This window comes from Lethenteron reissneri, chromosome 30 (assembly GCF_015708825.2).
Source record: "Lethenteron reissneri isolate LAM-NWPU_2019-01 chromosome 30, ASM1570882v1, whole genome shotgun sequence".
Lineage (NCBI taxonomy): Eukaryota > Metazoa > Chordata > Hyperoartia > Petromyzontiformes > Petromyzontidae > Lethenteron > Lethenteron reissneri.
In genome coordinates, this window is record NC_083808.1 from 92,880 (window position 1) to 107,242 (window position 14,363).

Here is a 14,363-nt window from a genome sequence, read left to right on the forward strand (position 1 = left end):
GTAGTGCCTTACGCCGCTAATCCCTAACGAAAGCCAACCTCGCAGCGTTCCGGAAAATATCGAGCGAGAAATGAGATCTCAAATGATGCTGCCCCCCCCCTCGCGGCTCACCCCCCACGCTGCTCACCACCCCCCCCCCGGCTCCTCACCACCCCCCCGCTCCTCACCACCCCCCCCCCCCCCACGAACCTCACAACCCCCCCCCGCTGCTCACCCCCCCCCGCTTCTCACCCCCTCCCCCGCTGCTCCCCACCCCCCGCCCCCCCCCAGGCTGCTGGCCAGGCCAGGCCGAGGCGGACACTTTCCTGTTCCCACGATTGAAGTCGAGCGAGCAGCGACCTCCCCAAAGGGGCCCCGGCCGAGGGGACCCGCAAGGTGCCAGGTGCGTGGGGGGCGCCGCGGTGGCTCGGAGATGTTAACGACCTCTCCCGCTGTACAGGAGGTCGTGGGCTCGATCCCGACCCTGATGTCTGCCGTATATTTGGAGTTTTCCTGTTCTCCCCGTGGTTGTGTGGATTTCTTTCCGGCTCTTGCGGTTTTTTCCCTCCACATTTAGAACACGCGTTGCGTTGAGCTCTCATTTGTGGCCAGGTCGCCTTCTGAAAAGAGCTACAGTGGGCCTTGCCCCGTAAAATAAACAAAAAATGTAACAAGTTATAGTTTATAGTTTAGAGGGAGTGACCTCTCTGTCAATCCCAGGGCTTCATCTTAGCCGGGTCAGAGCCAGAACAAAACGAATTCCCCACCTCGGCACACCACATCTAGTAAACCTCCCCCTCTGGTGGTGTGGCGACCACTCACGTGCCACCTACTTCAGTCTCGTTACCAGCGTCGAGAGAAATACTCAATGAGAAGTTACACCCTGCTCAGCCGTACCCCCACGTGACTCCGAGTAGCACCACGTGACTCTCTAGTGCCCCCACGTGACTCCCTAGTAGCACCACGTGTCACGTGTGGCATCGACACGTGGCATCCGTGTTGTCGTTGTCTGCAGAGCGCGGCGCGCGAGCTGAGCGCGCGTGGCAGGCGATGTGCGACCGCTCCCGACTCCGCTTCGAGCAACTCCAGCTCCACGCAGCCCCTGTGCACCTGGTGAGAAGGAGTCCCTCGTGGTGGGGGTCAAGGTCAGGCTCGGGGTCAATGTCACGGGCAGGCACGTGCTTCGTTCAGTAAGTCACAGGGAGAGGTTTATTGAGCTCAGTTTTGTTTTTGAGTGAAGCGAAGTCAACGTTTTGTTTCTGCCCAAACGGGTGCCGAACAGTGCTCCCCCTGGATTGGAGGCCCTGATTGAGTGGTGTAGCTTCCACGTTACTATGCCGGGGGTCGCTTCACGATGAAAGGCCATGATGAGAGGTATGGCCTGGAGTTAGGATCGACATTATTCCCTAAATAACTTGATTCTAACGTCAGCCAGATGGTACCTTGTCTCCCTTGTCCACCCATGTCTCCTGTCTGGCCCCGTGTCTCCTCGCGTCTCACCTGTCCCCCCCGTGTCTCCAGTGTCTCCCTCTCTCCTGCCCCCCCCCTCACCCCCATCATATCCCCACTCACACTGGTCCCGTGGTACCTCGTGTTTCCAGTGTCTGTGTCTCCCTGCGGCCGCCTTTGTCCCCTCGTCTCTCCCGTCTCTCCAAGTGTACCTTCCGCGTCTCCTGCATGCACTGTATGTTAAACTTCTTTCGCACCGTACGTAGCCAACCGTGCTTATCGGAGGTTCGTCTCCACGGTATCTCCCATTGACACTTCTCCCGTGTCTCCGTGTGCCCCGTGTCCCCGTGGGATGGTGGAGTCGGCGGAGCTGTCCGCGGTGCTGATCGCCAAGCTCCGCCACCAGGAGGCGCTGCGTCGCTCGCGTCTTCTCCGCCTGCAGGGCGCCAACTGGGGGGCGGGGGTCCTGGGCCGAGACCCCCACCGGGACCCCCTGCCGCGGGGGGTTCGGTCCCGCCTGGTTCCTGCTCCCGGCGATCGGCGAGCAGCAGAGGCAGCAGGTGCTTAGACCCAGTCTGTCTATTTATGGTGCAGTAATAACGCCAGTTAGTAATCCTGGAAGCGACACCGAGTCTCAAAGCTGCTTTGAAGAGACTCCTGCTACATGCGTGTTATGAGAGGTTAGAGCTATTTAGGTGTTTAAACTGTGCACATGGTCACAATCCCAACGCATTAATCGGCCAGCAACAAACAGCACCATGGTCTTGAATCGAGCAAGGTTGTTATTGTGAGGGCTTGGAGCGGGGGACGACGGGAGAAGGAATCCCAGAGTGGAGCAGTCGAAGGGAAAGAGTGGTGAGTGGGTGAGTGTGTGTGTGAGTGAGTGGGTGAGTGTGTGTGTGAGTGAGTGGGTGAGTAGGTGAGTGAGTGTGCTGAATGGGTGAGAGAGAGTGGTGGGTGAGTAGGTGAGTGAGTGTGTGAGGGAATGGGTGAGCGAGTGGGTGGGTGATTGAGCGGGTGAGTGAGCGGGTGAATGGGTGTGTAGGTGAGTGAGTGGGTGGATAGGTGGGTGAGCGTGTCGGCAAGTGCGCCGTTGTGACCTGCCGTGGTCGTGGTTGGATACAGTGTGGACGAGACGAAAGAGTTCACGTTGGCTTCACGCGGGAGGAGCTCGGAGAGCGGTTTGCTCTCCGGAGCAGTGACCCTGCCCGCCCGTGACTCTCCGCCTGCCCTCTGCTCTCTCTCTCTCCCGAGGCCATCTGTCAAACGCCCGCCGGTGACCGTGGCCCCAATCCCCCCACAACGGTGGGAGGCGGGGGCCCAGCGGGGACCCACGGGGAAGGGAAGTGCACCAGGGTTCGCTACAGGTGAGCTGAGATTAACAACCGCCTACCTGTAAAGTGTTGTTGTTATTCGCACTCGTCACGCATTTACGTGGATGGGGGATGCGGGGGAGCCGTGATGACGTCGGCACACACGAACCCGGCTCAAGGTCGTGGGATGCTCGCCCGTGCGACAGCCGGCAAAACTTGTTTTTCTAATTAAATAATGTAGCAGTACAGTCGTGTATGATACGTTTAAAAACGTATTTAAAATATATTCTCGGTGGGATTCTGCCCCAATGCCCCCGCGCGCCCCACGCAAACCCGGCGCCACTAATGGGCCCCCTTCTTCAGATTCCTCTCGGAGACAACAAACAACACCCCGGTGATCGGGGGCCGCGCCGGCAGCAAGGCGGCCGCAAGTTGGGGGGTACGGGACCCCCGGAAGAAAGTCGGCACTCACACCGAGGGCTCGCCGCCGAAACCCTCGTCGATCCCCGCGCAGGCCCCCTCTGGGGACCCCTGCCGAGACCCCCGGGAAGGAGGGGGCCTGTGTGAGCCGCTGTCCCTGCCCGCGCTCGAGGGCGCGCGGCCGCGTGGTGCGGGCGCTGGGGCGCGGCGCGTTCCGGAACGGCGCGGCGCGCGTGTGGCTCGTGGACGAGGCAGCCGCTCGCCGCTTCTCCTGAGTGACGTTACACGGCAAGTCCTCGCTTAACGCGGTAGATGCGTTCCTAAAAAGTGTCGCGTCAAGCGGGTAAACATTTTTTCCCCCCATAAATAATGTAGCGATAACGTTCGGCGAGATAGGACGAACAACTACGCACACACGCAGTGAGATGGCGTGACAAATACCTGAGGGTACGCCGCGCGTTACTGTTTCATTCCGCGTGTTGTATCGTAGCGCTCAGTCGCGCAGGCCTAAGAAAGTAGTTCGTTGTCGACTACTCATGAACCGCGTTATAATGGTGCACGTTCGGCGTTGTGGGAAAGCGTTTCCTAATTGAATAACCGCATTGTAGCAAGAACGCATTGTGTGAACACCGCGCGTTAAGCACGGACTTACCTATATTACCTGAAAGTTAAAGTTACAGACTTGTTTACGCCACGCACGGGTTTCCTTAGAGTCAGAGGCGCGGGAAACTGCAGACGCGCGGGAAAGGCAGCCGGAATCGGTGCTACGAACAATCACCCAAGCTCTGTGATCCTACACTTGGATGTTTGGCCAACTCAGTGAATGCGCGGTGATACCACACGGGAAGAGAGCCGAGTGCCTATAGAAGGCCCAGGGGGGTGATGCTCAATCACAGATGGAGACAGCCGGACATGAATCCACCGCCTTGTCCTGACAAGCCAGGGCATGGGCACATCCTGGACGCCCACGGGAAGGGAGTTGCACAGCCCATCTGAGTGTGATCCATCAACTCCCGCTGCTGCTTCCACAAGTGCTGGACTACAAGGCAGCCGCGTGCAGCAGCCGCGTGCAGCAGCCGCGTGCAGCAGCAGCAGCGGAGCCACCGCCCTGCGCGGGTTCCAGTTTCTCGAGGGTTTATTAAATCACGTGAAGATATACGTTGTGGAAAATCAATATTGTACGAGAAGGAATCAAACGTAGCAGTAAATATCACGCCAGCCAGAGCCTGGCCACATGGCTCAGTAAATATGAACAAGGCCCCCCTCCCGTGCCGCCCGTGTGCCAGGTCACGCGTCTCTCCTGCACCGCCATGGGTAATTAAACTCGCTCACACTCGCCTTGGGATTTGCTTTATTTTCCTTCCAAACGGATTGTGTGCTTACTTCTAAAATTATATGTTCTTGTGTTTAGTTTGTTCGATGGTAACGGTGCCTTGGATGGCCAGATTCTGTGCCGGGAAGGCGCCACAGATTCACGAATAAACATCGACTCGGCTTGACTCGTCCGGAACATCGTGGTGTTAAAAGAAAAAAAAGAAAATATATACATGATGATCGACGACGTTTCGGACAGTGGCCCTTCATAGCACAGGCATAACGCTCGCTCGGCGCGAGGGACGCATGAAGCCCCATGCTTAGCTGGGCCCTCCACCACCCGGTCACTCGTTTGACTTTAGATGCAACGCCTCGCGTCGTCCACCAGGAGGCGGACGACGCGAGGCGTTCGCAAGAGTCGGCCCTCGAGGGCCACATTCGAAACTCCAAAATGACACCGCAAATGACTAAATGTGGATTAAACACAGCAGCAACCATCGCCCCCAACTCGCATCGCCGTGCCCCGGGTCACTCAAACGGGACCTGGTCCCTTGATTACTCACCACCTCGTGTCCACCCGCTGGACTGCTGAGAGGCGAGGTTCATCCACAAACACCCGGGGATCAAACCCACACACTTTGTTTTATTTCGCTACCCATATCGCCCTGGCGACACACACCACGCGTGACGAGGTAAAGGCGCATCGCTGCAATTGCTGTGCTTGCCCCACTGCTGGCGGAAGAGCCTCCACTGGAGGAAGCTGTCGAAGGGCGCCAGAGTGGCTAGGAGATGTTGACGATCTCGCCTGGTCGACAGGAGGTCGTGACGTCTGCTGCTGTGTATTTGGAGTTTGCGTGTCGAGTGGATTTTTCTCCGGGTCCTCAGGGTTTCCCCTCCACATTTAGAATCACGTGTTTAGAGTAGTTGGCTGCTGTAAATTTACACTTCGTTGAGCTGTCATTTGTGGCCAGGTCGCTTCTGAAAATAGCTACTTAGCTCAGTCGGCCTTACTTGGTAATATGCAAATAGAAAGAACCCCCTCTAGAGGGTAGTTGGCCTACTCTTCCACGCTGGTCAGTGCGTCTCAGAAGAGGTGGGAGTACCGACACTTCATCCCCTCCCGCCACACGTGACCTGCCGAACTGTGACGAACCCATTCACACTGCCGCATCGGGAGATCGACCTGGCGGCCTTTGAATTGTGCATTCTGCTGACCGCCGCACCACGAAAGCATCCATATCGTGAGTATCGTAGAAAAAAAGACAAATACATCCCATAGAGTCGGCAAAGACTGTTGGGGAAAGTGCTGTTGGCGATCACCTATTAAGGCCAAAACGGCGCACGAGCAGGTAGCGTTTTCAGCGCCACGCCCGGCCACCTTTGTCTCCCCAGTGCTAATGTTTAAACGCCGCACTGGGTTCTCGTTTGAGGCCGAGTCGACCCAGCTGAGGGCGGGGACAATGTCGGGTTAGTGGTGCAGTGCGCTAAACCACGTGCGCCACCGCTTCCCACACACAAAGACACACTCACACTCGCAGAAGGCACTTAGACCCAGAGTGGAGACCCCACGCGGTGCAGAGAAGTGAGGCCACCTGCACAGCACAGGTGTGTCCAGGTGAAGCTGGAGGCTGAGAGGCCTTCCCCGCTCCCCTCTCCCACTATCATCCCTCCCCGTGCTCAGTGTTGCTTCCAGGTGAAAATCAAGTGTTGAGGGGGAGCACCACTTAAAGTGCGGGGGTGGGGGCCGCCCATAGCCACACTCCACTCCCAACTCACACTCCACCCATAGCCACGCTCCACCAACCAACGATCCACCCACACCCGTACGCTCCACGTGTACGCTCCGCGTGTGTGGGCGTCGGTACAACGTGAATCGCGTGGCTCTCTCTGCTCAGTCTCACCGCGCGACGTGGGATGAGACTGTGGGATGACACCGTGGAGGTGACGAGGTGTCGATTGTGAAGCAGCTGCCAAATCTGGCAGAAGCAAGGAAGCCATAGCGAGGTGCGGTGGTGGTGGTGGCATTTACTGCCGTGACCTCTTGACATTGATGCCTCTTCAACCGACTGTGAATTGGGGAGGGGGCACTGTTGGGGAGGCGGCACTGCTGTTCATCGGCTGAGGGGGGGGTATGGACCTCCCCCTGCCGTCACCCACCACCAACACCCCCCCACGACCACGTGACAATTTCACACAGACCCCCACCCCCCGTGATCACGTCTCAATATCATCCGAAACTCCACGTCCCTCAACATCTCTTTGCTCACGCGTGCATTGACATCCACAACAGCGGTGGTGGAAATTCCACATTGCTACGACGGGAGCGAGTCCATCTCACATGTTTAACCATCGTTGATTACACCCGGGCACCGTCAACTCCCCAATTGCGAGAGTCCCCCCCACCCCGCCCCCTAGTAGCTTGCCACCACCACCACTACCACCGCCACCACCACCACCACTACCACCGCCACCACCGCCACCACCACCACCGCCACCACCGCCACCACCACCGCCACCCCCTTGGGAGCCTCACTTCTACCGGGCGCACTTCCGCGAGGCACGCGACTTCCCCGCCTGCTGGGGGTAAGACGCGCGCCCGGGGGGCCCCGGGGGAGGCGGGGCAGCGTGCCGGGGCAGGTCGGGCAGCGGCAACGCGAGCACGGCGATGGGGATGCAGCCCGGGGGCAGCCCCGCGGGGGCAGGCTGCCCCGGGGCGAAGGGGAAGATCTGGTAGCCGGCCGAGCAGAGGGTGGGCAGCGCGTCGTCCGGCCTGTGGGCAGCGGTGCATCAGCAGCGGCGTCAGAAGGATCATCCGGATCAGGCATCATGATCATCATGCACGACGCCTTAAGTAGCAGCAGCAGCAGCATCGTACATCATAATCAGCAGCAGCATCATCAGTTGCGAGATCGATCGAGGTGCATCATCGCCAAGAGATCCGCTGCTGCCTCGCGTGTCCCCTCGTGCCCCGCTGTCTGCCCCAGGGCTCCAGGTGTGTTGAACTCTTTCGCACCGCACGGAGCCAATCGTGCTAATCGGAGGTGCGGGGAATGACAACAAAGGTGCCGGTCTCCCGTGTCCCCTCGGGCTCCCGTGTCTCCCCGTGTCCCCCGTGTCTCCCACGTGTCTCCCGTGTCTCCCACGTGTCTCCCGTGTCTCCCACGTGCCCCGTGTCCCCTAGTGACGCACCCCCCTCCCCACTCCGTGCCCCCCCCCCCCCGCTCACCCGTGGAAGCCGACGTTGTCGTACCCGCGCCCCCGCGCGCGCTCCCTTCCCGTGCGCCCTCCCACCTCTCGCTCCTCCACGAACTCCATACTGGGGACGGGGTGATGGGGGGGTGAGAGGGGGGGGGGTGATGGGGGGGAGAGAGGGGGGGGGTGATGGGGGGGGTGAGAGGGCGGGGTGATGGGGGGGGGGTGAGAGGGGCGGTAATGGGGGGGATGAGAGGGGGGGTTGCGGGGTGAGCGGTGGGTGGACGCCCACGCGTTCCAACTCGGTGTATTCGCTGCATGAACAACGAAGGAGGCGCAGATCCCCCGCGTAGCCTGCACGGGCTGTGAGCGAGCGCCTATCGAGTGAGACCTGCACGTGGGTGGCCGCTGGGCAGAACCACGCCCAGCCGCCTGGGAGATGTTAACTACCTCGCCTGGTAGACAGGAGGTCGTTGATTCAATGACAACCCTGGCAGCTGTATATTTGTAGTTTGCATGTTCTCCTCGTGGTCGCGTGGATTTGTCTCCGGGTCCTCCGGATTTTTTCTCCACGTTTAGAATCAACATCACCACGCGTTTAGAGCATTTGGTTGTTATGAATTTACACGCGATAAGCCAACTTCGTTGAGCTGTCATCTGTGGTCCAGGTCTCTTCTGAAAAAAGAGCTACATAGCTGAGTGGGCCTTACTTGGTAAAATAAAAAATAAAATAGTTGATAGTTTAAGACCGCAGGAGCTTCTACCTCCGGGGATCGATTCCGGCTCGACCTCTGCGAACGCCGTGGTGCCCGGACCACTCCCGCTCCTCCGGGTGCTCCACCGGGTGCCCCCCTCCGTGATCCTCTCCATGACCCCCTCCGTGACCCCCCTCGTGCCCCTCTCCGTGACCCCCCTCGTGCCCTTCTCCGTGACCCCCCCCGTGCCGCCGCTGCTGCTGCAGCTGCCGCTGCTGCTGACGTTGCAGGCGACGGCTGCGCAGGCAGCAGGATACGAAGGCGGTGGAGAGGACGAGGATGAGGGCGCCGCTCACCACGGAGGCCAGCACCGCCACGCGGTACCCCATCTCGTCCTCTAGGGGGGGGGGGGGCAGGGCCAGGGGGGTGAAGGCAGGCGCAGCGTGATTGCCCTGGGTGACGTGGTGGTTATATACAAATACCGAGTGTGTGTGGCACGCGCACGGAATCTGCCACGTGTTTGGAAGGTATCCGACACTCACCGGGAGGTGTCCATATCGGGGGGGGGGGGTATTTAGACTTGAGGGGTATTTACACCTGGGGGGTATTTACACCGGGGGGGGGGGGTGTCCACTCTGTGAGAACCCTGCATCTGCTTGCGTAGGGGAGCTACGCTGACACAAACTTGGGGGGGGGGGGTAGGCACCTGAGTATAGTGCGGTAGTTCTGGGTGTCCGAGACACGTGTTGGCACGTGCTAGACACGTGTTGTGGGGGGTATGGGGCAGGTGCCCTGGGAGGCGTAGGAGTAGTCACCCAGGCACGTGTTGCAGTGTCTTCGCTAGGATGTTAGCGCAGCTACTCTGACACGGAGGGAAGGGGGGGGGGCTCCTGGGTTACCCTGGCAGACGGGCGGGGGGTCGCTCCACGTGGGGGTCCCGTCCCGCAGGGAGCACGTGATGCGCGCCCCCCCCGCGAGGCGGTACCCCGCGCGGCACGCGAACAGCAGCACCGCTCCCGGGGCCAGCGCCCCCCCCGCAGCGCCGACCCCCACCAGCGACTCGTTCCGCGACTCCAGGGAGAGCCAGCCCCCCAAGGGGGGCGCCACCTCGGGGCACGAGACCCCCTCGCCTGGGGTGGAGCGCCCAGACCGAGGGGGGCAGTAGGGGTAGGGGGGTCCGGAACGACATGGGACAGAGTCAAGGGGTGAGGGGGCCCGTGTGGTTGTAGAGATGTGATCGATAAGGGGATCCTGGACCCCCCTCCCGCCTCCCTATGCATCCCTGTTTGTTGTTGGTGTGGTTTAAGAGTCAAGGCGGCGAAGTAGACGTCATCATCGTCATCATCATCATCGTGTTTACCATCACCACCAGCAACATCACCACCACCACCACCATCCTCCTCCTCGGCCGCTATCAATGTCGGCCACAGCTTAAGTAGCACAATCGCCCCCCGCTGTGACCTGAGCTCTCCTTGCCCCCCCCAATCCGCTTAGCTGGGGGGGGGGGAGGTGGAAGTGGTGGCACACAGTGTCCGCTGCCCTCCAGATGACCATGGCGAGAAGGCCCCCGCTAACTCTGCGCCAGGGCTTGGTGCCACACTCGAGATCTCACCGCGTCGCTGGCGGAGACTGCGGTAGGTGGGGAGGTGACTCGGAGCGGTAGAAGTAGCCGCAAATCCATCGCGAGAGCCATACTGGATGTGGTGTTCCGCCAGCCGCGCTATTCCACTGTCGGCCTTGAACTCCATTCATAAGCTCGCGACGCCACGCATCACGCCTCAAAATAAGGAACGGAACTGATGGACTTCTCCAAAAATCTGGCTATCGCCTGATGAAGTTGGTTGTAATTACTGGCGAAACGTCGTACTTGGATTGTAAATGTTGTGGCTTGGCTCTCCAACACACCGGTTAGTGCTGTACTAGTGACAAATTGGCCACGTTCTGTTTACGTGACAAACCTTACTAATTGGCTGTGTCGGGTGGTGGCGGGTTTAACGACACATTTATATATTGACGCGATCTAACCCAAAAAAAAACTCTATTATGGATAAATACACATAGTCCCCACCACAATCACCAACTCACTCACCAACCTACTTACTCACCAACCTACTCACTCACCAACTCACTCACGAAATCACCAAACTACCTCACTCACCAACCCACTTACCAAACCACTCCACTCACTCACCAACCCACTCACTCACTCACCAACCTACTTACTCGCCAACCTACCCGCCCATCCACCCACTCACCAATCTACAGTACGTCCTCACCAACTCACCGACCTGCTCGCCCAGCCTGGACAGGCCCCCCTTGGCGTCTGTGCCACGTACCTATCGTGAAGAGCGCGGGCGGCGCGGGGTCCGTGGGAAGGGGTTCCCTCTCACGCCCCGGGGGCGCCGGGGGGGGGCCCAAGGGTCCGAGAGAACCGAGGGGACCCTGGGTCCCACTTCCGGCCGCGTCGACCCCCTGCGAACCCAGCATCGCGAGCAGAGAGGGGAGAAGCAGAGGTCGCGGCGTGGCGAGCATCGGTCCTGTGGGTCGGTGACGAGGGGGGAGGCGCAGCGAGAGACGGGGCAGTGGGCAGCCAGAGACGGGGGGAGTGGGCAGCGAGCACAGATCGAGCAGGTGGCGAGTGCAGCACCGAGCGGAGTCGCCCCGCGATCACGCGCGTGATAGCGCAGCAGCTGAAGAGGCCTCGCACTGTGGACACGCGGCTGTCTACGCCGGGCTGTGTTCACGGATCTCTTCTACCGCGTCCTCGAGTGGCGGGTGAGAGCTCCTGAGCGCAGATGCTGCACCCCCCCACCCACCCCCTCCCTGCTACCCCCAAGCAGGCGTCCAGGACGCGGGGGAAGACGCGAGTCAGGGGTAGCGGGATTGGTCAATCGACTCCGGTAAATCCTCCGTCCTACTCATCACCCCCCACGTCCCTCCATGCTACTCGCCACCCTCCTCCCCTTTCTCCCTGCCCCCCCCGCCACCCTGCCCCCCCCCCCGCCACCCTGTCCCTGCCCCCCCCGCCACCCTGTCCCTGCCCCCCTGTCCCTGCCCCCCCGCCACCCTGCCCCTGCCCCCCTGTCCCTGCCCCCCCGCCACCGCCCCTGCCCCTGCCCCCCCCCGCCACCCTGCCCCTGCCCCCCCCCGCCACCCTGCCCCTGCCCCCCCCCGCCACCCTGCCCATGCCCCCCCCCCGCCACCCTGCCCCTGCCCCCCCCCGCCACCCTGCCCCTGCCCCCCCCCGCCACCCTGCCCTGCCCCCCCGCCACCCTGCCCCTGCCCCCCCGCCACCCTGCCCCTGCCCGCCCCCCGCCACCCTGCCCCTGCCCCCCCGCCACCCTGCCCCTGCCCCCCCGCCACCCTGTCCCCTGCCCCCCCGCCACCCTGCCCCTGCCCCCCCGCCACCCTGTCCCTGCCCCCCCGCCACCCTGTCCCTGCCCCCCCGCCACCCTGTCCCTGCCCCCCCGCCACCCTGTCCCTGCCCCCCCGCCACCCTGCCCCTGCCCCCCCGCCACCCTGCCCCCCGCCACCCTGCCCCTGCCCCCCGCCACCCTGCCCTGCCCCCCCGCCACCCTGCCCCCCCGCCACCCTGCCCCTGCCCCCCCGCCACCCTGCCCCTGCAAGCCAAGTTGACCCTGCGGAGCGACTCGGGCTCACGGAGGCCGCGGCTCGCTCGGTGTGGGGGGCAGGGTTCGAGGCAGCTGTTGCTGCGAGGGCTATAGGGTCGGGGGTAAGAGATTGGGGGAAGAGTCGGAGGTGCTGATTAGAGTTAGAGACGAGATTAGGCGCAGCTGGAGGTAAGGAGATATGTTTAGGGGTAGAGTTAGGATTTAGGGTCAAGGGTCCCCGTCCCCCGTATCCCTCCCCCGAACTCCAGCGAATCGATTAGAATACATGTTCGATTACAATATACATTTAAAGTACCGTCTCGTTTGTATTGTTTCGCCTTTTCAATTCCTTCCCAGAGGGGAGTATCCATGGGGTTCGCATCTGGCCTTAATCCAGTATTGGATTAGAATAGGATTGTATTTTATCGATATCCGTTTGCTATATTTTTATGTTAAAATATATGATAGTAATATAATAAAATATGGAAAAAATAGGTAATGTATATTTCTGTGTATCCCAATGGTATCAGTTCAAAGTCAAAAGTTGATTGCTCAAGAAAATCACGCGGAACTTTAAGGTATCAAATGTTTCCCGATAAACCCGAAGACGCCTTCACAGCCGAAACTTCGCTTGATAAAAAAAAGAAGCGATTAATGACCCACACGCGCCCACGTTCTCAAGTACGTATCGGTCAATAATCGACAGGGTTGTTAAACGACAACCGAGGGCCGTGTTCACAAGCCGCCACCGCTTCCCCAGCTGGGACACCTGCAGCGTCACCATGAGACGCGCCGCGTTGCTTTCAACTGCCGCGCCGGGAGATAGGAGATCGGAGTCGGGCCGGCGGCTACCGCGGTGACCTCGTGAACCATCGACAGCGCCGCTGGTGAGACACCACGGCACGGCCGAGGAGGGGAGAGAGAGGTTCGCTTCAGCACGGCACTCACCTGCGACCAGCGAGCTTCCGCGGATTTCAAATTCCGAAAGTCGCCAGCAACAGTCGCGCGGGTGGCTCTGTCGGACGCGACTCGTGGCAACCGCGACTCAGGACCAGAACCCGCTCTGCGCTGCGAGCCAGGAGTCAATAATTAACCCCGACCATTAAAACCAAATTCCACAACCGTTGGCCCTAAACCCCAATCCTTAAACTTAACCAGATTCCCAAACCCCTAACTATACACCCTAAGCCCAAACTTAAACCCTAAACTCAAATCCTAAATCCGAACCCTTCACCACCATAATCATTAACCCCCGGCTCTTAACTCTAGATCCAGAAGAACGTGTTTCAGAACACAAACGCCGGACTGGTTTCGCCTTTCCGTGGCTCATCAGCAGCACCAGGTTCGCTCAACGACAAGACCGCTCGTGTAGCAGGCCTTGTTATATTGCGAGAAACCTCCCCCCTCTCCGTGGCCACACAAACAACAACAAAGATCCCTCGTCTCGCCTTGGACAGACTGTGGGCGCAAGGGCTGGTCGCGAGCAGCTCCTATGAAGGCTGCCGGCGCTGTGGCACACGAGGGGCTGGGTGGCCAGCACCACGCCCGGCCGCATTTGTCTCCTGAGTGGCGATGTTTACACACTGCCACCGGGTACTCATTTGAGGTCGAGTAGACCGAGGGGAGGCCCAGGACCGGTTTAAATAATCGTCACCGGGGTTGGCTGTGAGCGGGAATTGAACTCTGGTCGCCAGGTTTGTAGCGCAGCGCGCTAACCGCTACACTACTGCTGTGTAGACACAGACACTACACACACTACACGCACACCACACACACCCACACACTACACACACACCATACACACTACACACACACCACACACACCACACTACACACACCATACACACTACACACACACCACACACTACACACACCATACACACACGACACACACACCACACACACACACCACACACACACTACACACACACCACACCCACCACACACACTACACACACCACACACACTACACCACACCCACTACACACACTATACACACACACACCACACACACACCAGCACCACGGAGCGAGACAGGGAGGCCACCACAGTGGTGGGTGGGGAGCGTGGGGCCCGGCCCGATGTTCAAGGTGAGCGGGGCGATACTCTTCAAGTCTGCCGATGATTACAGGGTCGTGGTATCTCTGTCACCGAGACTCCTGCGTGCACGCGCGGCCACAGAACAATGGCGCTATTCACTCGGGGGGGTGCAAGGGTTCATTCCCCACCCGCCCCCTGCGATTCGACAAATAATCCACGACTCAAGTAGTCGCGACTCAATTCAAGAACGCGGTGCAATCGGTTTGTCGCGGGAATCTATTGCATACAAAATGTTGCCATCATTGTCGTCAGCCATGGTAAATCCACCGCTGGATGAAGGAGTCATACTC

The 14,363-nt window shown here is 60.1% G+C and overlaps 1 protein-coding gene and 2 long non-coding RNA genes across 3 annotated transcripts; 2 read left to right on the forward strand and 1 right to left on the reverse strand.

Moving 5' to 3' along the window:
* Nucleotides 1–281: 281 nt before the first annotated feature.
* Nucleotides 282–1,922, forward strand: LOC133349338 (uncharacterized). The gene is made up of 3 exons (XR_009755939.1): nt 282–382; nt 995–1,092; nt 1,790–1,922. It is a non-coding gene; the product is annotated as an uncharacterized LOC133349338 (long non-coding RNA).
* Nucleotides 1,922–3,654, forward strand: LOC133349337 (uncharacterized). The gene is made up of 3 exons (XR_009755938.1): nt 1,922–1,988; nt 2,683–2,795; nt 3,105–3,654. It is a non-coding gene; the product is annotated as an uncharacterized LOC133349337 (long non-coding RNA).
* Nucleotides 3,655–7,008: 3,354 nt separating this feature from the next.
* On the reverse strand, nt 7,009–11,100 carry LOC133349586 (uncharacterized). The gene is made up of 5 exons (XM_061563153.1): nt 10,699–11,100; nt 9,262–9,492; nt 8,432–8,759; nt 7,702–7,791; nt 7,009–7,245 (listed from the first exon to the last, which is right to left on the reverse strand). Exons 1-5 carry the CDS (start codon nt 10,892–10,894, stop codon nt 7,011–7,013), a joined length of 1,080 nt encoding a protein of 359 aa, XP_061419137.1. The 5' UTR covers nt 10,895–11,100; the 3' UTR covers nt 7,009–7,010.
* Nucleotides 11,101–14,363: the final 3,263 nt, after the last annotated feature.

What these genes read in the sequence shown, in the direction of transcription:
- LOC133349586 (XM_061563153.1), bottom strand. Translation starts at nt 10,894, where the DNA reads ATGCTCGCCACGCCGCGACCTCTGCTTCTCCCCTCTCTGCTCGCGATG. An exon ending in CCCCCCGCCCGTCTGCCAGG is followed by an intron (nt 8,760 to 9,261) that starts GTAACCCAGGAG and finishes CCCCCCCCCTAG; the next exon opens with AGGACGAGATGGGGTACCGC. An exon ending in GACAACGTCGGCTTCCACGG is followed by an intron (nt 7,246 to 7,701) that starts GTGAGCGGGGGG and finishes CGCTGCCCACAG; the next exon opens with GCCGGACGACGCGCTGCCCA.